This window comes from Syzygium oleosum, unplaced genomic scaffold (assembly GCF_021117445.2).
Source record: "Syzygium oleosum isolate NSW1041296 unplaced genomic scaffold, Sole_v2.1 Sole_v2.26, whole genome shotgun sequence".
Taxonomy (NCBI): domain Eukaryota; kingdom Viridiplantae; phylum Streptophyta; class Magnoliopsida; order Myrtales; family Myrtaceae; genus Syzygium; species Syzygium oleosum.
The window spans coordinates 2116239-2142662 of record NW_026607510.1 but is presented as its reverse complement, the minus strand read 5'-3'; the positions used below and the strand labels follow the sequence as shown (position 1 = coordinate 2142662).

The 26424-nt window shown below is 40.9% G+C and overlaps 1 protein-coding gene across 1 annotated transcript; it reads right to left on the bottom strand.

The window, feature by feature from the left end:
• Nucleotides 1–21985: 21985 nt before the first annotated feature.
• On the bottom strand, nt 21986–26134 carry LOC115682480 (lipase-like PAD4). Its single transcript, XM_056303234.1, has 4 exons — nt 26039–26134; nt 25624–25951; nt 23286–24014; nt 21986–23016 (listed from the first exon to the last, which is right to left on the bottom strand). The coding sequence occupies exons 1-4, from the start codon at nt 26056–26058 to the stop codon at nt 22198–22200; spliced, it is 1896 nt and encodes a 631-aa protein (XP_056159209.1). The 5' UTR covers nt 26059–26134; the 3' UTR covers nt 21986–22197.
• Between the last annotated feature and the right edge of the window lie 290 nt (nt 26135–26424).

Sequence of the window (26424 nt, the reverse complement as noted above, 5' to 3'; positions counted from 1 at the left end):
CTACTGCATGTGCTAAACCGACGAGTCACATTGTCGAAGTTCTCTGTCCCGTGACGATTGCCACGACCTACTTCCTGTCTTGGCCCCGGTGACGTGGCTCCTACTTTGTTCCGACGAGGATTCGCTGTCCACGAGCTGTTTTGCCCTCACTTGATGCTGTCCTTGCCGCAAGCCCAACCGAGACTGAACTTCTACGTTTGGCTCGGTCTTCTCTGATTTTGCAGGTTCACCCAAGGCTGGCTTATTGTTGACGGAGTCAACATACTACGTCCAGGCAAAGTCCAACTTGGCGATACCTCTGCCGAATTGCTCATCATTGTTGCTGTTTGCCTCTTCACCGCGAGCCCTCCGCCGCCACAGGGAGCCTGCGAATCACCATCGAGACGAGCCTCTTGTGATCCATCACCAGTCCAATCTGCCACCATCCGCTGATCCCGAGACATTCAAACTTGGAAAGCAAATATTCGAATTAGGTAAAAAGCTCATCTAATTTGACTTTCGAGTATATTGTTTCCTTGTTTACAATATTACAATTTTGTGTGAATCTTTGAGTGATACTGCCATATCCATGAAATTCCCGAGTAGCCTTTAAATTAGGAATTATTTCCTAATTTCATAACGTGCTATGGTCGTCAATCCGATCTCCTGCCCGAGATACGATTCGCGATTGCACGGAAAATCGTCAATCCGATCTCCCGCCCGAGATACGATTCGTGATTGCATTGAAAATTGGCCAATCCGATCCTCATGCCCGAGATGTGATTTGTGAATTTATTTTCCAAATTTGAATGGATATGGATGATATCTTGGGTGATTGGACGCTATCTTTGGTTTTGGTTTGAATCTTTGTTTTGATTTGATTCGAAAATCCCAAAAAGAATGATGCATGTTTAGGATAGGTTTAGGATAACTTTCTTTGAATAAGTCGATAGGATAACTTTTTAATTTAAATTAGGAATTAGAGTAATTTATTTCCTAGTTTAATTTAGATATTATCCTGATCTCGATGGTTCATTCTAGGGTAATTCTTGATTTCGAATTTTTATAAAAATACCAAAAAGAAGTCACTTTAGGATAGATTAAATTATCCTTTTTTAGAATAGATTGCATGTTAATTTAGGCATTTATTTTAATTCCGAAATTCATTCAAAAATAAATCATTTGTCCGTCATTAGAATTAGGTCACGTCGTCGCATGGCATATAGTTTGCATGTTAGGCTGCATTAATCGCATGTTAATTTTTGCACGTCATTACATATGGGTTAGTTTTCATTTAAATAAGTGAAAATCCTAAAAAATATTGAGTGAACTGCTTGTTAATTAGAAATCATATTAGGATTGTTGATGTGATTTTCTAGCTAACAATGCAGATGCTTACGTTGCTTCGAGGTAAGTAATTCTCCCAATTGTGCAATTTATTTAATGTTTTGATTATTGGGTGTTACTTTGGTGGTTTGCACACCCGCATGATCACCTCACATGCTAGTGACTAAGTTAAAATGGATCCAGACCGCATGCATAAACATTTTTTTAAAAGAAAAGGTACCGAAAGGGCGTTAGACTAGATCTAGCGTAACCAAGTCCCCGAGCTTAGAATCTCTGGTTCGTAGGAATAAAACATATCTCCCTATGTTTTATTTAGGTTTCTAATCGACCTACCATAAATAGATTAGTGGCGACTCCAAGCATGAAAACTTTTGCATGTTAAAAACTTAAACCCTAAGTTGCGAATTGATAGGGCTTGGGGGGACCCGAGTTAAGCTTAGACTTAACAATCCATTAGCCTGAGAAATTTTAGGTCGCGACACTTTTAGAAGATAACAGCAAGAAAACAATGATATAACGAGGAATACTAATTATATTTGATAGTGTAAACAAATCTAAGACATTTAATATGCTAACTTGGATGTAGATTCCTGGAAAAATTACTACATTTAATATCATGGTATCGACATTCAACTTATGACATTGTGCGATTACATTATCGAGATTCTAGAGATACGGAGGCTATCATCATACTGAATAGCATCTCTTCCAGCTATCATATTGAAGAATCGTACATTCTTAGAGGTGATGTCATAATTGTGATAATAACAATAATAATAAGGGAAAATACCACAAAAAATCTCAAATTATGCCCATTGTTACACATATATTGTGACATTCCGAATTTCGGCCCATTTTTGGGATTTATAAAACGTGTAATTTGTCAGTGTGCTTATAGTAAAATCTCGCCCGGGAACTGATCACTCTTGGTTATTATTTTTAAATTAGAGATTTCACTAGAATCGCACTCGATCGAATTTGGCCGTTATTTAGACCGCGAACTTGGCAGTTGATTTTCTGGAGTTTCGGGACGAATTTAATTGGACGGTGTCGATATTGTTGTGGCCAGCGTCGAGATTACCAGGAATAGTGAGAAAGTGAAATTTTGGACCGAGTGCGGATTTGGACTAGTAAACCTCCCTCGTAGTGTGTTTTGAGTTATTTTATTTTGGCCATTTGTCCTATAATATTAATTAAGATTTTTGTGGACCGTTAGATCGTTTTCCGAATTTGAATCGCGACCGTTAGATCGATTTTGAGTTTGAACAGTGTCCGTTGGATCGCACTCAAGTGCGCGTTGACTTTTTGGCTCTCTTCTCTCTCCTCTCTCCTCTACCGCACACGTTTCTCTTTCCCCCCCCCCCCCCAACGCGTCCGTCCTCTCTTTTCTCTCTCTCTCTCCCTCTCTTGCCGCGCACGTCTCCCCCATGCACACGTCCCCTCAGCCCACGCCCATGTAGACCAACCCCCTGACACACTCTCTCTCTGCTCTCTCCTTCTTTCTCTTTTCTTTTTCTTCTCTCTCCCTTTTCTTCTTTTCTTCTTCTTTCTCTTCATTCTCCGCCGCGTCTGGTTTTGCTTCGCCTCCGCTTCTGCTCGCCCAGCCGACGCCGCCCGAGCTCACTCACCTGCCGCCGCGTCGCCGCTGCCGTCGCCGGCCCGGCTCGACCCGCCCAGCGCCAGCCGCGCCGTCCGCCCGGCCGCCGCCTGACCGACGAGGTCTCCTCCTCCTGACGCGCGCAGCCTGACAGAACTTGCCGCCGCTCGCCGCCAGCGTCCGGCGAGTCCCGGCCTGTCGTCCCCGGTCGTCCGGCCGGCTACCTAGCCCAGCCGTCCAGACGCCTTTGGCGTCAGCTGTCGCCACCGCCGAGCGCCCGGCCGCACCACCCGCCTCAGCCCACTTCCTCTTCTTCCCTTTGGCTTTCCGCCGTTTGCCGCCGCCGGTGCCGCCGCCGTGAGCCGCCGTTCCTCTCGCCTCGCCACCACCACCATCCCGTCCCCCTCACCTCTCCCTCTCGCCGTATCTCCCTCTCTCCCACTCCCCCTCTCCTTCTCGGCCGCTCAAGGGCCTCGCCGGAGCCGCCGCTCGCCGTTACTGTTCCGGCGCGGGACTGCCGCTGTCCAGCTGCCGTTGCCTCTTGCTCAGCCCTATTTGGAGCCTAGGAATCCAAGTGAGTACAACCCTAAACCCTAATTAGGCTAATTTACATTTCTAAATAAGTTTTAGGGGTTAATTAGGGTATTTTAGGGGTTAAATCGTGGAGATTATTGGGGGCTGATCTTGTGGCTATTTTACGGGCTTAGTGTGATAATTTAATTGAGGTTTAGTGGCCCGTATAGTGCTGTGCGGTGGCTGTGCATAGGCGCCTTAATTTGGGCGAAAATGTGAATTTGGCAGGTGCAAATTGAGAACCGAGTGGAGGCTGCTAGGGGCTGATTTTGTGGCGCAATTGGTGGATTAGCGTGATGTTCTAATTGAGGTTTAGAGGTCCGTATGGTGCCGTAAGTTGGCTGAGCTTGGACGCTTTGATTCGGATAGAATTTGTGGGTTTGGCGGGAGAAACTTGTGAGCCAAATGGTAGCTGTTATCGTGGCTGATTTGGTGGTTTATCATGTCGATTTTATTGAGGTTTAGAGACCCGTAAGGTGCTGTGCGATGGCTGGAATTATGGGGTCGAAATGGGCCCGAGTTCGGTTAAGTTCGGGCTCAATGGTGGAGTTTTGTGTGCGCCCCGCATTGTTCTCATGGGAGCTGTTTTGGATGACGTTGTGGGAGCCAAGTGAAGTAATTTGAGGATATTTATAGGCCCAGAATAATCTGTTTAGTGGCTGGCCATATTGGGATTTAATTGGATAAGGCGCGGTCAATTCGAGGTTTAATTGTGTAATTACCTGGAATGTTTAGATTGGCGGATTAAGTGGCTGATTTGTACTTGGTTGTGATCAATTCCGTGACGTAGTGCCATGTGCCTAGTGTGACTAAGAATAGAGTAACTTGGCGGGCCTCGGGCGCGTGAATTCGTGTTGATCAAATTGTGCGAATTATATGTGTGATTTATGTGCCGTGCAAGAGTGCCTTGAATTGCTTTCATGGTCATGCTAGTATATTGGTTGGGCATATTGAAATGTGGATTGAGCTTATTGCGTGGTAAATTGAATATGTGGCGTTGCGCAATTGATTGCTCATTGTGAAATTTGTGAGTGCCCAAGTGTGAATTTCATGGCCATGGGTGTGCATCTCAAACATTGGCATGGCATGTGCATATATGAGTGTGCACGAATGACATGAGCATGTGATCACCTAAAATGCCCTGATGCGTTTTACGCGGGGTTCAGATAATAATTGGTGATTGTGAATGTGTGATCACATAAAGCCCTGATGCGTTTTACGCGGGGTAGTGAACCCGTCCTGAGGTGTGTTACGCGAGACGATGCCCGGAATACCGGAAGATGACCAACCTGATGCGTTTTACGCGGGTGATGTGTCATGAGCCTGATGCGTTTTACGCGGGTGATGTGTCATGAGCCTGATGCGTTTTACGCGGGTCTGACCTAATGCGTTTAACGTGGGTCAGAGGAGAAATTGATAAATGGCAAGTGTGCTAGAGTGCAAGCGTGCGAAAATGCATTGATGAGGCGTGAGCACGCGTATGAGCACGAGCATAAGCATGACATACGTTGTGACCAAATGATGTGTACATGTGCTGCGACTGGGTCCTACGTTTTATTCTTGAACTGTAAGTACCTAACCTGCAGGGCAAGGTGAGTATTGGATTTGGGCCCGAGGGCCTAAGTCAATTATGATTTGCTTGGTGTGTTGATTAGTGCTCGTCAGGAGGTGCATGTTAGCCTAGTTTAGGTTTAGGGGGCCTACTCGCTGAGATTTATTCTCACTGTTGTTGAAAACCAACTTTTCAGACCCCCAGCCTTGAGGATGGCAGGCGTACCGATACGTTTTGGGAGGAGCCCCGGCTAGATATAGTGCTTGACCGCCGAGCCACGTACCCCCTTTTGACGTTGGTGGCTGTTGACTCGTTTTGGCTTTTATATGTTTATTCTGTTGTAATAGACATTGTAAATCCCCGTTATTAGTGCAAGTTATATTTATGGTATTACTGCTATCCTTGGTCATGCGGTTTTAAGTTGTACGGGTGTTTGTTTGCTTCCGCTTGTGCATCGTTCTCTGTCGTTTGGGCGTTGGGTCGGCGACGCGTCCTGGGACGTCGCACTTGTAATTGACCTTGGAGGGATGATCGCACGTCGTAGGGTTCGGGGCGTGACATATATCCCCAACTTTTTTTGTGTAACTAAAAATCCTAAACTTACCCATTGTGACACAAATACCCCAAACTTTTTTTTGTGTCACGAAAAAAATCTAAACTTATACATATGTGATATATATGCCCTCTATTTTAGTTCCATTCGGGGTATATTTGTCACACTAATATAAATTCAAAGTTTTTCATGAAACAAAAAAAATTTTAGGTTATATATGTCACAAAAGGCAAATTTAGGGTTTTTAGTGACATAAAAAAAGTTCAGGATATTTATATTACACTAATTATAGTTTGAGTTTTTTTTTTTTTGGTATTAACCATAATAATAATCTAATCAAATCAAATATATCATACCAAAACTGTCTTTGAGTGCATTCAATGTGGAAGTTCATTAATAAACAATCTTTTCTTCTTTGTGTGTGTGTGTATATAGGGTTAATACCACGAAAAATTCCAAAATGGTACACCTGTGATAAATTTATCCAAAACTATTTTTTTGATCATAAAAAACCCTAAACTAGTACACCTGTGATAATTTTACCCTGAACTATTTTTTTTCCATCAAAAACCCCACACCGGTACACCTATGACAATTTTACCCCGAATTAATTTTTTTATCACAAAAAACCCAAAACTGGTACACTTGTGGCAAATTTACCCTCTGCTAATTTCCATTAAATTTTATTATCGAATTGCTAAGTTTGATGACACATGATAGTTGACGTGTGTACCAGTTTAGAGTTTTACCCCTCTGTTTGTCACAAGTTTACTAATTTTGTGATTTTTTGTGATATTAATCCAATTTAATGGACACTTATGGAGGGTAAATTTGTTACTACTGTACTAGATTGGGGTTTGTAGTGGTCAACAAATTAGTTTGGGGTAAAATTATCACAGGTGTACCAGTTTGGGGTTTTTGGTGGTCAAAAAATTAGTTCGGGATAAAATTGTCACAAGTGTACCAGTGTAGGGTTTTGGTGGTCAAAAAAACAGTTCGGGCTAAATTTGTCACATGTGTATTAGTTTAGGATTTTTGGTGATTAAAAAATTAGTTCAGGGTAAAATTATCACAAGTGTACCAGTTTTGGGTTTTTCGTAATATTAACCCTATATATATATATAGACACACACTCTCACACACAAGCATTTGGGAGAAATTTTTCCTTATTTGACTTTTTTTATTGTTTTTCCAAACATACAGACCAATGCAACGCATGGTATTATCCTTTCTAAATAAAACTATAAATAGTTATAACCTAAGAGAACAACTTTTTATATCTCAATCCACTAGATAAATATTTAGTTTTTCCGTATAACGGCAATGTCTAATAGTTACAAGGTACTGGTAGAGAAATACTTTGAAGTATGTAAATTTATCATGCTTGTTTGTATATACATAGTAAATTTAATTATGTTATAGACGATAGTATTTATTATACTATGTTGTGTACCAATTGAATGTAGCCCAAATTTTTTTTTATAAGTTTATCTCTATGTCAATGATTTCTGTTAATCGATTTGTTCAAGATGGATTAATTATTTGATATTATTTCTCTGATTTATCGCATCCCCTTATGAAAAGCCAACCCAGTGATTTACATCTCGTGACTTTTTTGTATATGCCCTGTATTGAGATTTTTATCACATTCAACATTGCATCTCCCCCAGTAAATCTGAATTTTCTTTTAAATAGTAGGAGAATGTCATTTCTACTCACATGCAAATATGGCTTGTGATATTTTCTCTTTTCCTCGTCATCTCTACAAGCGACGTAAGTATCTACATCTTGACGATTGCATACATAAATTCATCTCCGCTTCAAGCATGATAGGAATGTCCTTTGACATCTTTCTGATCTACAAATTGTGAAAGTGAACTTGATATTTTCAATGTCACTCTTGGACAGGTTTTCTTTAATGCTAAAAAGGGATCACCATATGTCATGGGATTTTCTTGCCTTTTCCACATATCATTTACCTAATATTGCTTTTCTCAATGACTTAAGAGAGACTTTGCTAATCAAGCTACATAACATACAATCAAAAGTTTCAATATGTCAGAAAGCATAATTGCTTAGTTTTCTTAATTTATAGAAGTTTCCAAACCAATAATTGGAAAGAAAAATCACGGCACAACAACACGCGCACCACTCTTTGTTTGTATTCACTCAAAAAGTGAAGATAAAATGCATATTAAAACTAAGGCCACGCTTTTTCCACTCCTAGTTTGGCTAAAACACTCCCCAACAAAGTGTTTAGACTATTTCACCCATTGTGGGTCCCACCTTTCAACATCTTAAACCTTCTCTCCGTGTCTTTTTTTGGTTTTTTTTGCGGGTTCCACTTTCCTTCCTCTTCATCCCACCTTTCAGCATCTTTCTCTCTTTGATATTTTCTTGGTCTAATTGGTGGTTGTGCAACATATGGAAGCCCTTCTCTGTTCAAAACCAACTCATTATAATACAGAGGAGGGATTCAACTAGACTTTGCACCGGCACCAATAGACTTTACTAGCTAATATGCGAAAATGCATTTGGTGTGCCCATTTGCTTTTATCAAGAACCGCAAATAAAATGGTAAAAAGTTTCAATAAACCTACTGAAATGAGAAGAAAATTGAAATTTATTGGATAAAAACCCTTCATCCTTTACTGAGTCCGAACTATAACTAGACTAATATGTGCATCTTGAAATCATTGTACTAAATAGATTGCGGAAAAGAAAGAGGCCAATGGAAACTAATTCAGGGAAATTTTCGATGAAAAGAATCACTACAAAAAAACAAGGATTTTGCGACGAAAATTTGGGACGAATAATTTTTCGTCGGAAATTACCAACGACTTTTGCGACGAAAACTAAATTCGTTGGAAATTTCCGACGAAAAATTATTCGTCGCAAAATTCATCGGAAATTTCTGATGAAAAATTATTCGTCGCAAAATTCGTTGGAATTTTCCGACGAAAAATTTCTGGTCGCAAAATTCGTCAGAAATTTGCAACGAAAAATTTTTCGTTGCAAATTTCCAACGAATTTTTGCTGCGACGAAAAAAAAAATTTGTCGCTACCGAACTTTCGACACGGAAAATAATTTTTATGATATCCATCCCCACTGATTCCTCATATCCTCCTCAATGTTCTTTCTCCCTCTCTCTTTCGTTTCTCTCGATTTGCCTATCTGCGCACGCGCAAATCAATCTCGGTAAAGCTTTTCCGCCGGTAAGTGTCGTGGCTAATTTCATCACTGGATTTGTATTTTTTGGTGTTATTGAAATTTTTTTTTCTCTTCCTTTCTGAGTTGGCCGGTCGCCGGAGACATCGCTGGCCATGGGGCGAGGTCCAGCGGATCGGCCCTCGCCGACGCCCAGATGGGCGAGCTCGGCCCTTGCCGGTGCCGGCGAGGGCTAGCCTTGCATGGGCTGACGGCAAGGGCCGAGCTCGCCGTCTATGGCGAGCTGGCCCTTGCCGGCACTGGCGAGCGGGCCGAGCTCGCCGGCCATGGCGAGCTCGGCCCTCGTCGGCCATGGGGAGCTCGGCCTCGCCCGCCAAGATCGGCGAGGGCCGAGCTCGCCATGGCTGCGAGCTCAAGCTCGCCCGGAACTCGCCCGGATCCGGGGCGAGCACGAGTTCTCCGGTGATGACGAGCTGGTCCTCGCCGGCACTGGCGAGTTGGCCGAGCTCGCCGGCCATGGCGAGCTGGCCGAGCTCGCCCAAATCTGGGCGAGTTCTGGGCGAGCTCGAGCTCGCCCAAATCTGGGCGAGTTCTGGGCGAGCTCGAGCTCGCCGGCCATGGCGAGCTCAAGCTCGCCCAGAACTTGCCCAGATCTGGGCGAGCTCGACGGCCATGGCGAGCTCGCCGGTCGCCGGACCGGCGACCGGCCAAGAAGAATGGAAAAAAAATAAAAAGAAAAGGAAAAGAAAAAGAAAGAGAAAAAAATAAAAAATAAATACCAAAGCATCTTAAGTAATTTGTTTTTATTTTAGGTACGTGTCCATTTGAAGGTCTCGCAATCCAAGTGAACGTTGCAATTCTCATCAAATTGACCACTTTCTACTACAAAGACTTTAGTTAAATACTTGGTAAGTCTTTTTGACATGGTAATTTTTTCATTTTTTTCAATGTGAAAGTAATTGTTTCGTTAAAAACGAAATTTAAATTTTTAGAAATTTATGGTTTTAATTAACAATGTTAAACAATAGATATGATATTTTTTATATTTTACGAGAATTTTTTAATTTTTATACAGACACAATGCAAAGAGACAGGGGTTGGATGTATAATAAGAACTTATCTGGACGTCGAGGATTGACCGATGAGTTTCGTATCGGGTTGGAACTATTTTTGGACTTTGCTAGTAGTAAATATGAGTTCATGGATGGAAATAAGTTAAGGTGTCCATGTAAAAAGTGCAGTAATGGAAAATTTCAAGACATTGATAAAGTTAGAGAACATCTTTGTAGATTTGGGTTTATTCCGAACTACTATAATTGGACTTGCTATGGTGAACCATTTAAATCTGATGACGGATATCGAAAAAATGACCAATTTTTAGTTGGAGAAGAATGTAGCTATTATGACCAATTGAACCCATACCAGAGGATGGTGTTTGATGAAGCCGGTCATAATTTTGTTTCAGAATCGAATCATGTAAGTACTAGTTTTACTCCTACACTTGAACAAGTGGGAACTAGTCATGCATAACAATTGGATGAGGCAGGAGTTCCAGGTTTTGATGAGAATGTGTGTGATCAAACTTTTCAATCTAATCAGTTCTGGGAAGTGTTGAAAACAGCAGATGAACCTTTATATGCAGGTTGTGATAACCACACGAAGGTATCAGTGACAGCAAGACTGTTAAATATCAAGGCAGAGCATAATGTATCTGTGGATTGCTTCAACTCTTTTGTTGAAGTAATGCGGGAAACAATGCCTCGTGATAACATCATGCCAAGTGACTTTTACGATATGAAAAAGCTAGTGGATAACTTAGGTCTTCCAGTTGTAAGGATTGATGTATGTAGTAGGGGTTGTATGTTATATTGGAGAGATGATGAAAATGCAGAATCTTGCAAATTCTGCAGCCAACCTAGGTACAAGATTAACAGGAGGCAGGGTCGTAATCAGAAGCGTAGACCATGTAAGCAAATGTTTTACTTGCCCTTAATTCCTAGGTTGCAAAGGCTTTATGCGTCTCAAGCCACTACTGAACACATGACTTGGCATGCAAATCATTAAACAGAAGAAGGTCTAATGTGTCATCCTTCAGATGTAGAGGCATGGAAACATTTTGATAGAACATACCCCGAGTTTGCGATAGAGCCTCGAAACATTAGGTTAGGTCTATGTGCTGATGGATTTGCCCCATTTGGGAAATCAGGAAAAAGTTATTCATGTTGGCCAGTTATCTTAACTCCGTACAATCTTCCACCTGGTATGTGCATGAAGACACCTTATATGTTTTTGACATTGATCGTGACGGGCCCGCAAAATCCGAAAAAGTTGATAGATGTTTATATGCAACCATTGATTGAAGAGTTACAACGGCTATAGGATGAAGGTGTCCCTACGTATGACGTTTCTACCGATCAAACATTTATAATGAAGGCTGCTCTTCTTTGGACGATAAATGACTTTCCAGCTTATGAAATGTTATCTGGATGGAGTACAGCTGGGATCTTAGGATGTCCGATATGTATGGAGAGATCGAAGTCATTCAGATTAAAGCACAGTAAGAAGCCCAGCTATTTTGACTGTCATAGGCAATTTTTGCCGCTAAAGCATACATTCAGAAGGAATAAAAAAGAGTTTACTAAGAATAGGATCGAAAGAACACATCCACCATTGAGGTTGACCGGTGATCAAATTTGGGAGCGAGTGCAGGAGTTTCCAACGGTTGTTGAAAACCCTCACGGCACAACTATTGGGTACGGAAGTACACATAAGTGGACTAAACGCAGTATATTTTGGGATCTACCATATTGGAAGGCCCATCTTATTCATCATAATCTTGACGTCATGCACATAGAGAAGAACGTTTTCGATAATGTCATAAATACTGTGATGGATGTCACTGGAAAAACAAAAGACAACTGGAACGCAAGAAAAGATATGAGGGATATTTGCGATCGACCAACACTAGATGTGGATGCAAGCAGTAGGGGACCAAAACCAAAAGCAGTTTATACATTGGACAAGGAGCAGAGACGGGTCGTTTGTCAATGGTTGAAATCGGTGCGATTTCCTGATGGATATGCTTCGAATCTAGGGAGATGCGTTAATTTGAATGAATGCAAGTTGACAGGTCTGAAGAGTCATGATTATCACGTATTTATGGAAAGACTAATTCCAATAGCCTTCAAGGAACTTCTACCAAACTTTGTTTGGGGCGCCATTACAGAGTTAAGTAATTTCCTGCATGATATTTGCTCAATAGCGTTGAAAGCATCACATCTGGAGAAACTAGAGAGAGATATTCCAATTATTCTTTGCAACTTAGAAATGATATTTCCTCTATCGTTCTTTGATTCAATGGAGCATCTCTTAGTTCACTTGCCTTATGAGGCCAAAGTTGCAGGTCTCGTCCAATTTCGATGGATGTATCCATTTGAAAGGTAAGTTTTTTGTTAAATAAATTTGAAATTACTTCATTATATATTATGTTCCGATAAATTTTTTTCTATTGCAACTAGGTTCTTATATCATTTGAAGAAAAAAGTGAAGAATAAAGCATGTGTCGAAGCTTCAATTTGTAATGCATATAATGTGGAAGAAGTGACAACATTTGCATCATACTATTTTGAGCCGCACGTGCAGTGCAAGAGGCGGAGAGCAGGAAGAAATGATGAGGGCCCCATTGATCCCAATTGCAAATCATTCTCTATTTTCAATTATTTGGGTCGACCAAGCGGCGCAAGTAAGTTTCGGCACTTAACATGTGAAGAAAAGCAGACAGCCCATACATATATTTTACTGAACTGTCTAGAAGTTGAGCCATACTTCAAGTAAGTGTACATTTGTAAGTATATGTATTGTGTGTCAAATATTTGCTAATATATAAATGGTATTTGTTAATAGGATTTTCCAAAATTCAATGTTTGGACTACCACCAAATGAGTTTGACCGTTTGTGCGAGGAATAATTTGCAACATGGTTCACAACATATGTAAGTTGTATGTGGACGAAATCCAAGTTATTCAAATTTTTTATACATCATATATTAAAATATATATTATTGACATTGCGTATGTGACCTTAGGTTCACAGTAATCATGATCATGCGACAGAGCAATGATTGCTATATCATCTGGCGTGGGGTCCAAAGTCCAGAGAACTTGGCCAGCATATTTCATAAACGGGTACAATTTTCACACTCGAAAATATGGAATGGGAAAAGCCACAATGAATAGTGGTGTGTGTGTTCAGTCATCCAATGGTGGCAGTTCGAAAGATGATTTTTATGGCTTGTTGGATGAAATCGTAGAGATAGAGTACCATGGACCATTAATTTTGCGGGTTGTGTTATTTAAGTGCATGTGGTTCGACCTCGTCAAAGGAATGAATGTGCATACGAAGTTTAATTTGGTTGAAATAAATCACAAGAAAAGATATATGAAATATGAACCATTTGTCTTGGCACAACAAGCAATTCAAGTATATTATGCATCATATCCTAGTTTGAAACGTGACAAAGCCGATTGGTGGGCAGTATGTAAAATCAAAGCACGAAAAAAAATCGAGGAACACTGGAAGGACACAGCATATCAACAAGAGAAAGTTCGTCACACGATTGAAACTGATGAATATACCATTCCAACTTTACGAGATCCATGTGGAGCGATGATCGATGTGGATCCAACTGAAATTCGCGAATCAAATTTTGAAGTTCATACAGAACTTGATTATGAGACAGAGGATGAAGATGATGTGCATGAAAAAGATGAAGACGAAGATGAAGACGAAGACGAAGCTGAAGATGAAAGTGAAGATGAAGATGAAGATGAAGATGAAGATGAAGAATATGATTTTTTAGACTTTTTATTATTTATGTGCAATTATTATTATTATTGCGACATGTGTTTTTTTTTCTCATAAATTTTTGTTATTGTTGTTGTCGTAATTATTATTGTTGTCGTCGTCGTCGTTGTTATAATTAGAATTCGTGGCTAATTAGCTTCAGATTTAGCCACGGAATTGAAATAGTCGGGAAAAATTTTAGAATTTTGCCACGAATTTGAAATTCATGGGAAAATTCGTTGGAAATTTCCTACGAATTTTCCCACGAATTTCAAATTCTTTGCAAAATATTGCACTATAGACTATTTTCGTTGGAAAATTCGGGGGAAATTTCCCACAATTTCAAAAAACCCCACAATGGCCGAGTTTTTGAAATTCGTGGGAAAATTCCCACGAAAATAGTCTATAGGCAAATTTTTAACCATGAATTTCAAATTTTCGGCAATGGCGAGCTAATTTGAAATTCGTTGGAATTTTCCCACGAATTTCAAATTCGTGGCAAAATATTTGCCTATAGACTATTTTCGTGGGAAATTTCCCACGAATTTTCCCGCGAATTTCAAATTTTCGGCAATGGCGGACTAATTTGAAATTCGTTGGAACTTTCCAACAAATTTTCCCACGAATTTCAAATTAGTTCGCCATTGCCGAAATTTGAAATTCGTGGGAAAATTCGTGGGAAATTTCCCATGAAAATAGTCTATAGGCAAATATTTTGCCACGAATTTGAAATTCGTTGGAAATTTCCCACGAATTTCAAATTCGTGGCAAAATATTTGCCTATAGACTATTTTCGTGGGAAATTTCGTCGGAAATTTCGTGGGAAATTTCCCACGAATTTTCCCACGAATTTCAAATTTTCGGCAATGGCGGACTAATTTGAAATTTGTGGGAAAATTCGTTGGAAATATTACACTATAGCCTATTTTCGCCGAGACTTCACTTTTGTTGCAAAAACACTCTCGCCATGAATCTCCTCAACGCCGTCCTCCTCGCCGTCGCCGCCTTCGCCGTCCACCTCGCCGTCGATGCCGGCGTCATCGTCGTCCACCTTGCCGTCGACTTCGCCCAGCCCGGTAGGTAACCCTAAACTATTCCTTGAATAAAATGGTGTCGCGGCCGTGAGGGGGTCGCGAGGGTCGCCGCGGAGTTGGCCAGAGGGGGGGTCGCGGTGGAGTTGGCCAGTGGGGGGGTGACCGCCGAGTTGGCCGTAGGCCGTGGGTCGCAGCCAAGGGGGCCGGAGGGTCGCGGGCGAGCCGCCGTGGGGGTCGCGGCGGCGGCCGTGGGGGTCGCAGGCGAGCTGGCCGTAGGGGTTCATCGGCGAGCCGGGCCGTGGGGGTGGCCGCCGAGTTGGCCGGAGGCCGTGGGTCGCACCCGAGGGGGGAGGGAGGGGGTGGCGGGCGAGCTGGCCGTGGGGGGGTGGCGGGCGGCCGGCCGTGGGGGGTCGCCGGCGAGCTGGCCGTGGGGGGGGTCGCGGGCCGCCTCGTTGGAGGGGGGGTCGCCGGTGAGCTCACCGGAGGGGGGGTCGCCGGAGGGGGGTGGCGGGCGACCTCGCCGGAGGGGGGGGGGGGCTCGCGGCCGTGATTCCGGCACGATTGTCGAATTTTTTTAATGATTTTTGTGCTAACATATAAACTTAAGTAAAATGAAGCTTAAAAAAGAAACAAATTAATGTGTTGCATTCGTGGCAAATTTGCTTGTTGAACGTAATTTGTGATCTTTTTTCTAGGTCTGTACTAGAACTTTGCGAAATAGCATATTCGAGGCATAAATTTGCACAAATGTGGCATCGGAGTTAGATACTTGTTGTAATTCGTTCTGCACATTTAATATGCTTCATTTTATTTTTCGTGGATTCTGATGTGGTCCAAATTTCAATAGGTTGCTTCGACGAGGGCCAAAGATTGCTATTTATCAGAGACGATAGTCGGTTTGTTTCAATTTGTCGAGTTTATTTATTGCTCTCTGAAACAAAATGGTAAGGAAAATGACTAACGTCATTTTCAGTCCCTAATACATGTTCATATTTTTAAATATATTTGTCTAACCTTCCTACTTGTCAGTTTAAACGTGAAGGTTTCATGCGTGGTTCGGTTTCACAAAGAAGACCAGCCTCTTCTGCTGCCTCGTCCTCGTCCCCGACCCTGTCCTCTTCCCCTGCCCTTTCATGTAACCCTCAACCACAACATGTTCATGGACAATACGAACACATTGGCCCATCCTCCGACCCTCAACAACATATTAGGGTAGAACCTCGGGACATGCGAACTGAATTTACTTCAGTTCCATCTCCGATTCCATCTCCAATTCCATCTCCTTCGGTTCCACTTTCTTCTTCAGTGCAACACTCGAATGATGAAGAAGATACCCGATTCATTATATGCCCATGTGGAGATTCGTAAGTACTTTATTTTTTTACGTATATATAAATTATTGATGTAAACAAAATTGTCCATGTTGCGAATTATCCGTATGCTTCATTGTCTCATTGTCCATATTGTTATAACATGTTTTCAGATTCACGGATTCTACGTATGTTGTGAGGGAACTTAATAAAATAGTCAATAAGCGTTGGATGGGCCGGTTATTACTTTCAGCGAGCGCTCCCGCAGAAGTAAAGACTTTGTGGTGGAATGAGTTCAAGGTTAGTGTTGTCTTTCTTCACAAACTAAGTTCGGTGTAGCATACTGATGGTCAATAATGAATTTTGTCACGAATTGTTTGGTACATTGTAATGGATATGTGACATGTGACCCTAGTGGATAACTTTCAGTTGCTTTTCTATTGATTGTAGCGTAAGTTCACGTGGGATGAAATGGAAGAGGATGAGGTTAGAAGAATTTTCAAGAAGAAAATCGGTGATCACATGCGATATGTGATAAATAAAGCGAAGAGAAGAAAAGAAAAGCCGACCTTTTTTACAACTGACAATTGGATGGAAATTACGAGAACTTGGGAAACTGAGAAGCATAAGCAAAGGTGTGAACAGAACAAGAAGAATCGAGCTTCTAGTTCTAGTGATGGGTCTGCGTCTGCCACATATGCTGGGGGCTCTATCAACATCGGGGAGCATAAAAGAAGAATGGTAAGTCTGTTTATACATGTCAGTGCATTTAATTCAATGATTACTCATTTATGTTTATATTTTGTAGACAGATGAATTGGGGACGGAACCCACTTTTACAGCTACATTTGAACGCACATTCTAAAAAAAGGATAAGACATGGACTGGCGCTCGAGCAAAAGCTATTAAGGTATGTAAGGTTATAGTTCGGACTTTATGGAAACTAGAATGAAAATCATGAATGTTTTTAATATTTATGGTAATATATATGAATTTATTTTATTTCCATCTATAATGTTAATATAGGAAAAATATGATGAACTTTTAATGAGCACTGCTAGTGGTGATGGTGGTGGTGATGATGGTGGTGGTGGTGGTGATGGTGTTGCCATGTCTAAGCCATCGGTTGATAGTATGGCATTATGGGTGGAGGCAGCGGGTGGGATGAAAGGTGAAAAAATATTTGGGATGGGATCCTTGTCAAGGATGTACAAAACGAAGGCTTCATCCTCCAATGTGGCTGTTTCAAGGAGGACACGACATGAGGAGCATATAACCCAAGAATTGAGCTAACTGAAACAGTTGCTTGTACAGAAGGATGAAGAAATGAAGCATTTACTTGGATAGAAGGACGAACAAATAAGGGTGATGCAACAACAAATGCAAATTGTCATGCGACATCTAGACATCGATCGCAATGAGGTTCCTCCTCTACCTCATATTAATCCAATTGATGATGGGCATAATGCTGAACCATACAATGATGCGGTGATTGGTGATGATGATGATGATGCTGATGATTTTATTGTCAGTCCTTCCTAGTTCATTTTCGAGTACCAAAGCTGTCAACGTTTTATGGTTGTCCCGCGTTCTTTCAATGTTTTGAATGTATCACCTGATGTTCATTAGTGCTTAGCTGCCTCTTTGTATTATGAGATTGAATATCGAATATTATCATGTGAGACTTTGCAACTTATGCATTGTAGAAATTAATATTGCTTTCTTACCAAAAAAAAAATTTAATATTATTAATAATTAGATTTAAAATCGAAATTGTCGCTAAACAAAATTCGTCGCAAACTTAGCGATGAATTTTGTCACGAATAGATTTCGTTGGAAATTACCAACGAAAATTGAAATTTTTTGTCGAAAAAATTCACGATTTCTCACGATTTTTGCAACAAATAATTAGCAACACATTTTGCAACGAACTTTCCCACGGATTTTATTTTCGTCGGAAATTACCAACAAAAATTGAAATTTTTTGTCGGAAAAAAATCGAATTTCCAACGATTTTTGCAACGAATAATTAGCGCCAAATTTTGCAACGAATTTTCCCACGAATTTTTTTTTCGTCGGAAATTACCAACGAAAATTGAAGTTTTTTGTCGGAAAAAAAATCGAATTTCCAACGATTTTTGCAACGAATAATTAAAGCCAAATTTTGCAACGAATTTTCCAACGAATTTAGTTTTCGTCGGAAATTACCAACGAAAATTGTAATTTTTTGTAGGAAAAATTCGCCATTTCCCATGAATTTTTTTTTCGTCGGAAATTACCAACGAAAATTGTAATTTTTTGTCGGAAAAATTCGCGATTTCCCACAATTTTTGCAACGAATAATCAAGGACGAATTTATATATGATTTTTCCAACGAATTTACCCACGAATTTAGTTTTCGTCGGAAATTACCAACAAAAATTGCAATTTTTTGTAGGAAAAATTCGCGATTTCCCACGAATTTTGTTTTCGTCGGAAATTACCAATGAAAATTGCAATTTTTTGTCGGAAAAATTCGCGATTTCCCACGAATTTTGTTTTCGTCGGAAATTACCAACGAAAATTGCAATTTTTTGTTGGAAAAATTTGAGGATTTCCAACGATTTTTGCAACGAATAATTTGCAACGAATTTTTCTAACGAATTATTAGCGACGAATTTGTCCACGAAATTTTGCAACGAACTTTGCCACGAATTTAGCCACGAATTAATTTTCGTCGCAAATTACCAACGAAAATTCAAATTTTTTTTTCGTTGCTAATTTCTTTGGAAATTTTTTGTTCGTCGCTAATTTCGTTGGAAATTACCAACAACTATTGCCATGACGTTTCCAACGAAGAATTAGCAACGAATTTTCCAACAAATTTAGCCACGAATTTATCTACGAATTTTGCAACGAATTTTTTTGCGTCGGAATTTACCAACGAAAAATTAAAATTTTTTGTCGCAAAAATTTCCAACGCCGAATTACCGACGAATTTTTTTTCGTCGGAAATTCGTTTTACCACGAATAATTACCAACGAATTTTACCACGATTTTTGCAACGAATAATTACCAAAGAATTTTCCAACGAACTTCCAACGAACTTCCCAATGAACTTTCCAACTAATTTTGCAAATTACCAACGAAAATTTAAATATTTTGTTGCAAAAATTTGCGACGACGAATTACTAACGAATTTTTTTTCGTCGCTAATTTCGTTGGAAATTCGTTTTCCAACGAATTTTGCCAAATTTTTCGTTGGAAAATTCGTTGGAAAACTCTTGTTTTTTTGTAGTGAATACTCAAAATTCACTCAAAAATTCAAATGCATGCTCTATCCGCACAGGATCAAAGAAATCACTAGGTTCAATCGTTAGAAGTTAATGGGATGATAAACCTTTTTTCACTTGGTGAAAAGCAAAACATTTTAGGATTGGAAAAGACCTACTTTTCTCTTTCCACTCTTCCCCATTAAATTTCAAAGACTTCAACTAATAGAATCCCCGGAGTGAGAGAAGCTCAGCAATGCCAAAAGGCCTCGCTAAAGATCGTCTTTAATCTTTAATCAGATTCAATAGTAAATGAAGAATGAATCAATAACTACTTTTCCTAGACATAAAAAGCAAGAGACCAAAGAAGAAAAAGAAGAAAAAAAACCTTCAGTCTTTATTAATCTGAACCCATCACAAGGAAAATTATCACATTACTCAACATTAACCAACACTTCGAATTTAATCAATTTATCTAGCACCCATTGTGAAAAAACTACGCAAAAACCATCTCAAACATTAAAGAGATACAAAGAAGGGTGAAGATAAATGAAAGTGGGACCTGCAAAAAAAGATTCCAAGAAAAAGGACACTAAGAGAATGCAGAGGATGCTGAAAGATGGGACCCAGAATGGATAATATGGTCAAAATAGTTTATTGGGGAGTGTTTTAGCCAAATTAGGAGTGGAAAAAGCGCGGTTCTAAAACTATGGAGTTATCCTTTTTTGGTTTAATTATTTTTTTATTCTTTAAAATAAACTAACTAGATATTGTTGTTTTGTGAAGAATACACTACTTCGATTTGTATTATACTTAATATAATATTTTGTACTTATCGAATTAAAGACATTCTGTTTACCTGGGGCAATTTAATGTAAAGCATCACTTCACTTTGGTGGTCACTTTACTCGCATCAACCTCTTTGGGCTTTGTGGTCCCCCATGAAAGAAGCACACAAATGCACTATCATCATTCAACATGCTTTGGAGTTATCTAATTAAGGTTGTGTGCCTCTTCTCCCTTTTTGTTTTTGGTCTTTGCCTATCTAATGGTCATAGGAGAATTGCCCAATCAATCATAAATTTATTGTATGAATGTCAATTCAGCCCTAAACTTTTTAATTTTGCCAATTTAATCCTTGAACTTTGCGTAAAAATTCAATTTAGTCATTCCGATAAATTTTTGTCGGAGATCGCTTGGAAGAACTTATTGGACAATTTCCTCCTATGACCATCATAGCTTTGAAGTAGAAGGCCTTTTGTGTTGGGAAAACTAGAGAGAGAGAGTGATCTACTCAAGATCTCAACCTTTTTGGTCTTTCCCCTAAATTCAATCATCACTCACTCACGCACCCAAATGTCGCAGACTTGGAAAACTACCTTTGGTTTGGCCAAAACCAAAGGGCTGTTTCCGGTTTCCTTCCGCCTTTCTTGATCCACTAGGCGCCAGTCGCCCTCACGGTCAACACCCCTTACTTTTTGCCATTCATGCTGACACAAGCTCTCTCTCTCTCTCTCTCTCTCTCTCTCTCTCTCTCTCTCCATTTGGATCATTCGATAGAGTCGACCCCAGCAAAATTTTAACGATTTCGATAGCTCCAAAACACATCCTTCGTCTCTCCCTCATTCATGCCCAAGAGATGGGGGAAAATTTGTTTATCATGTCTTTGCCTTAGACAAAATTAAAGAGACGGACTTGTTTCGATGCGCAAAAGCCAAATGGTAGCTACGATCCGGCTGCGATGGAGAAAAAGGAGAGACTTGACGAATGCATACACAACGGGGATGTTTGTGATTTCTCGCCCGATACGTCTCTTGATATATGGAGTGTGCTTTTTGCTCCTCATGCTTCGACCATGATAGTTTCTAAAGATTGAAAGAGAGAAAAAAGAAGCGGGGTTGGAAATGCCACGCTGCCCCCAACAAGCTATACCAATTCTAGAGGTCAGAAGTTCAATTGTTAAGAGTGATTGGATAGCATCAATTAGAACACAAAACGTTAATGAATCGAACTCCTAAAGATATGAGCCTCATACATGTAGAATCCTTAACGCGTTCGGCTTTGACTTTTTTATCGTGTTAATTAAAGACATTATGATGTTATAATTTTCTTAAGAGTGTGTTCATTTGTTGCCCCTATCTTCGAGGAATCTACTCGGTAGACTGAAATTGACTCTGATTTTATCACACCGATATTTCATTTTGAGAGGAAAAAGATCAGGAAACAAGAAAACTCATCCTCACTCGTTTGGTTCTTGCCAAGACGTGACTCACGAACTGAAAGTGATAATTCCATGAAAACCAATTTCACACAACTGCTTATACACAGAGATAACTAATCAATGAAGTGCCTGACACAACCCTAAACCAAAGAAAGCTCAAGAAAAATCTAATCCTCGCGCTTTTTGGGACAGAGTCCAAGGAAAATACTGCACCGTTGCTAAGAAGTTCATGGCTTCCTGTTATGACCTCCTCCGCCGACCTCTCATTCTGCGATTAGACCCAAGTAATGGCCACTCCCTTAAACTCATATCGGTGCTATCTACTGGGAAAATGTCGTCCTCCCTTCTCTGTCCGTGAGATCTCACCATCTGTGAGATCTCGCCATCAATTCTTCATCGTGAATCATTGTCGTCCTGCAATCACCATCATGATCCTGAGTGTTCTCTTCCTCTTGCCCGACTTCTTTCCACGTAGTTTGATCATTTCCAACTTTATCAGGTATAGTTACACCCTAATCTCAATTAATTAAATGCTAACTCACTTTATTAGCATATGTATTGGAAGAGTTAAGTGTTATATACAATAATCACTTGATGATACTGACAAGTAAATATGCTCTATTTAAAGTACATTGTTGTGTCCAAACTGAAGTACCTGAAGATGTCTTCAACAAGTGCTACAGGTTCGTCTACAAGAAGTATTGTCTGCATTACAATTACACCAGAGATGAAATCTCGCATAAACAATGATGAATGTATTGATTTTTCTTCAATCACAATTCATTCCACTCAGAGCAGGATCAAGTGGCTGCGGGAGCTTCGACTTCAAAGCTTTCCATTGCTCAGCCCATAATCTGTAACTTGAGTTCATAGCCAGAACATCTTTAGACACGTCCTTCCTCTCAATTAGCTCCTCCGCGTACTTCTCAAAATCTTTCATGTTCAACAAAAGCGGTTCCAACTTATTGGAGTACCTTTCCTTATTCGCATTCTCGAGCCAGTCCTTTGCTTCCTCCACCTTCGCCCAAAACAAAGAATCTTGAGTCAAGCTTGCATCCCTGCTCCTACTCCTTTTGTTCTGAAATAGTCGTGGTTCCAGGCCCGCACCAGCAATCATTTGATTCCACCATCTGTCAAAAATCTGGAATCTCCTATCCCTTCCATGCTTAATGTAATGTCCCTGCACCAGGTGCTTACCAAGACGGTAATAGCGAGCGATTTCAAATGGCTCGGCAAGGAGCTTATAGAAATGGGACGCATTGATCCAATAGGATATGCGGTGGAAATCGTGCGAGAGTTCATTCCGTTCTGCCATGCGTATGACATCATCCCAGAATGCGGCGAGTGTGAACAGGTTCATGTCGATTTTGAACTCTCTCCTGGATGCTCCAAATTTCTTGAATGTGTCGTAATACCCAAGTTGATCCCCGGACTCGTCACAGCGTACCTTGTACCACTCAAGTTGTGCCGCGCAGGGCATTATCTTAGATAGTCTGATAGCTAGATGAGCATTGTTCAGGTTCGGTGCACATCCCATGCGCCGAGCCATCTGCAGGCAATCTTTAGCTGGTCTTAAAATATTGTCATCCTGCACAGTGATTAAAGATACAACCCACAAAGTGAAGACTAAGAACTTATCATTCAGCAATTACCAAAAAGAGATCTTAGTATAAGTTCACATCATTCTGGGTGCACTCGTATTAGAGAGTGGGAGAGAGTTCTGCCCCACGTATTAGAGAGTGGTTGTTCCAAGAAAATCCTTCCACAAAATAAGGGCATTGATAGACTATACTTTTGAGTTGGATTAGGAAGCCAAGAAGACAGTGTCTCGTGTGGATTTGAGAAGCATTTAATTACCTGCGGATCTATTCCTGAGGATTGTAATGCCAAGGAGACACCAGCTTCGTAGCTTGATGTGGAGAGGCCGTTGATGTTTGTCCTTTTCAGGAATTGCGAAGAAAGTAGTCCTGTATAATAACTATACTTCAGATGATCCTCAAAACACTTCAGATGATCCTCAAAACTGGAAGCTGGAGAGACTGTCTCGAGCATCAAACGCATAATCTTAACAACAGAGGTTGCATTATCCAGACAGATTGCTCCCTCTTCTGAACAGAATAGGTAGCTTCCCAATGGCCAAAACAAACTGTTCTTTGCCCCTCCTGATTGTTCGGCATATTTAACAAAACCCTTGACATTGCTGAAGAATTCATAGAAATTTTGTTTTCGCAGTTCTCCAACATGCTGTTCTAAACTGGGTGAAGCCATAGTGACTTGCCAAAACTGAAGCAGCAAGTGCAGTTGAGGAGTCAATGAGGCTAGTGGAGCGAAGAACAGTTTCGGCACTACATCGAGCTTCGAGACAACGTTACAGAAGCTCCCGCCCCATCTTTCTCGGAGAATGGCTTGGGAAAGGTACTTGTTGCCGAGCAAAGGAGTGCCGAAGGTGAGGCAGAGGACTGAGATGGGAGAAGCGATGGGCTGGAGATAGGAGAGGAGCCAAAGAGCAGTGAGAGAGGCGGTTGTTGCTCCAAAGGAATGGCCTGTGACGATAAGCATCTTGAATTTTCCCAGTAATTCCCAAATCTGTACACAAAAAGCAGCTCAATGCTCGAATGATTTCACGTTTTTTTCTCTCAGAACGAGAGCAAGAGTTGAGGAAAACTTAATACATGCATGACGCAACGGCAATTTCTGATTAGTTCAAATATGCTGGTATGACTAATGTCAATGACTTCCCAAAAAAAAAAAACAGGACTGTGCTGACAATATCAACAGTTTACCGCTACAAAATACGAAACAATAACGGCTCTGTAGAAAGACTACATCTAGATTTTCATCACATGGCCCAGGAACATGATATATGTAGAACACAATTAACCTAGATTAGTAATTTAGTATTTTCCAAGAACTGCCCGAAGTAATATATCTACTGCACCAGCTTAATCTCTCCAAACAGTCTCCAGCAGTCATGCACAATTCAATAAGACTGTCCTGCTGTTTTTTTTTTTTGGTAAGGGATGACTGTCCTGCTGTTTGTGACTGGTAAGTTCAACAAAACAATATGGTTCTTCTGAAGTAAACCCTTCATAATTGATGCATCTCTCTTGCTCTCAAATGAATTTTCTTTTTTGCTTTCTAGTGGATGAGAAATTAGTAGCAGGATTTTCAGCATGAGGGATGGTCAATAGATTTTCGAGAGTTCTTAATTAATTGCAGCCTCACATCACCTTCGCACATAAGGATTAAGGACTAGAAACTTAAGTTCCTTTTTATGTAAATTTTAAATCCTACCAAATCCAGTCAAATTAAGAGGATTTGCGGGATTCGTGTATCAACAAACAAACATTTTCTTCTCATTCATACCCTTATAAAATCTATTGCAGATATATAAGAAGATATTTATCTCATCATGCATTCTTTTTGTTTTTTTCCTGTTAGCATCCAAATGACGTTATTTCAAATCTTTTCTCTACTTTTCTCTAATAATCATTTAAATCTCTTCTTTCCTTCTCTAATCACCCCTACCAAACATGCTTAGTTACCATATAAAGAACTTTTGTCATTCTTAATTGCTGGGTCAAAAACCATTTGTCAGAACAGAAACATTTAACCCGGTCAAGAACAAATTTGCGGTGAGCTTTTCCAGGTAAGGTCGGATTAACTTTGGTAAAAAGGAATATTGCAATCTCATGCTATCAAACTCAACACTCTTTCCTTGTTGTTATCAAGCGCAAACTCACTGTTAAAAGAGAAGAAAAGAAGACTTTGATAGCAATGCAAGGCAAGAAAATGCAGTGACGCACGCTTTTCGAATTACTCTTAACACTTAAGTCTGCCATGCAAATGTTTACACATTTCCTTCCAACCACCATTATCTATGTTCTTTTCTGCTTTGAAAATCAAGTAAAACTGCGACGGTTTGGGCACTTGAAATGGCGTATTCACATATAGTAGGTACGGACTTGACTGACAAACAAACGATTAAGACTATGAATCATAAGATATGCAAAGTCCATAGACGGATTAAGTTATCAGGAGGCTGATTGAAAGCTAAACCATAATTTCGGGGAAGTTGATGATGTTCGACAGATGCAGATGTAGTGTAAGTACCCAGAAAAGAAAAAAGTCAAGCAAGTCCTTCTAGTGTCTCCGCTTTGCAGTTATCTAGTGACAAGGCAAAAGGGCTGTGTACCTTGATTTGGAAATCCGGTCGGCGGTAAAATTCCAGGAAGAGACGGAGGAATCCGGCGTCCACCCTGATTGTCTCGTCGCCGTCGCACCTCAACAGCGAGAACAGATGCTCGCATTCCAACTCGTCCAGTGCCATCAGGGTCCCGCAACTGGGCTCGGACCCGTCGATCACCTGGACGCTTGAGAACGCCAGGTACCCGACCTCACCGCGTTGGTCCGCCACGAAGCTCCCCGGGGCGGCGGCATTCGCGAAGCTGCACAGCCCCCACGACTCCTCCAAGACGGGCGTCGACGCCAGGAAACTCGCCAGCATCTCGCTGCTCTCGAACCTGCATCAGTAACGCAATTGGGTGAGAAAGGAGACCCTTTTGATATTCGGTGACAAAAGGGCAATAGAGAGTTGGTGGGTCACGCACGGTGATGATTCGGCATCCATGGAGAGCGCTCGTGTCTTGCAGCAGTCCGGTGCGTGCCTCGAGAGGGAAGGTCTCACCTTGGGCGGGATTGTGAACATGTCTGAGTGGAAGTGGATGCTTCGAGAGTCGGTAGATTATATGAAAGACGGTGGAGCGGTGAACCGACGCGTGAGAAGGGGTTGCTTTTGCTTGGTGCCGCGATGGTTCTATGGAGATACGGCCAAGCAGAGGAGATGAACGTCAACGGTCAATTTGGCGATTTCTCTGTTATTTAGTGGCTCTTTCGAGGGAATAATATGCCGCCTTGTCAGAGCACAATCAGCAACATGGAGAGCGCTACGACAAAAGGGCAATCGAGATCTGGGGCGTCATTAGCGACATATACC

What these genes read in the sequence shown, in the direction of transcription:
- LOC115682480 (XM_056303234.1), bottom strand. Translation starts at nt 26,058, where the DNA reads ATGGATGCCGAATCATCACC. An exon ending in GACCGGATTTCCAAATCAAG is followed by an intron (nt 24,015 to 25,623) that starts GTACACAGCCCT and finishes TTTTGTGTACAG; the next exon opens with ATTTGGGAATTACTGGGAAA. An exon ending in CCTCAGGAATAGATCCGCAG is followed by an intron (nt 23,017 to 23,285) that starts GTAATTAAATGC and finishes ATCACTGTGCAG; the next exon opens with GATGACAATATTTTAAGACC.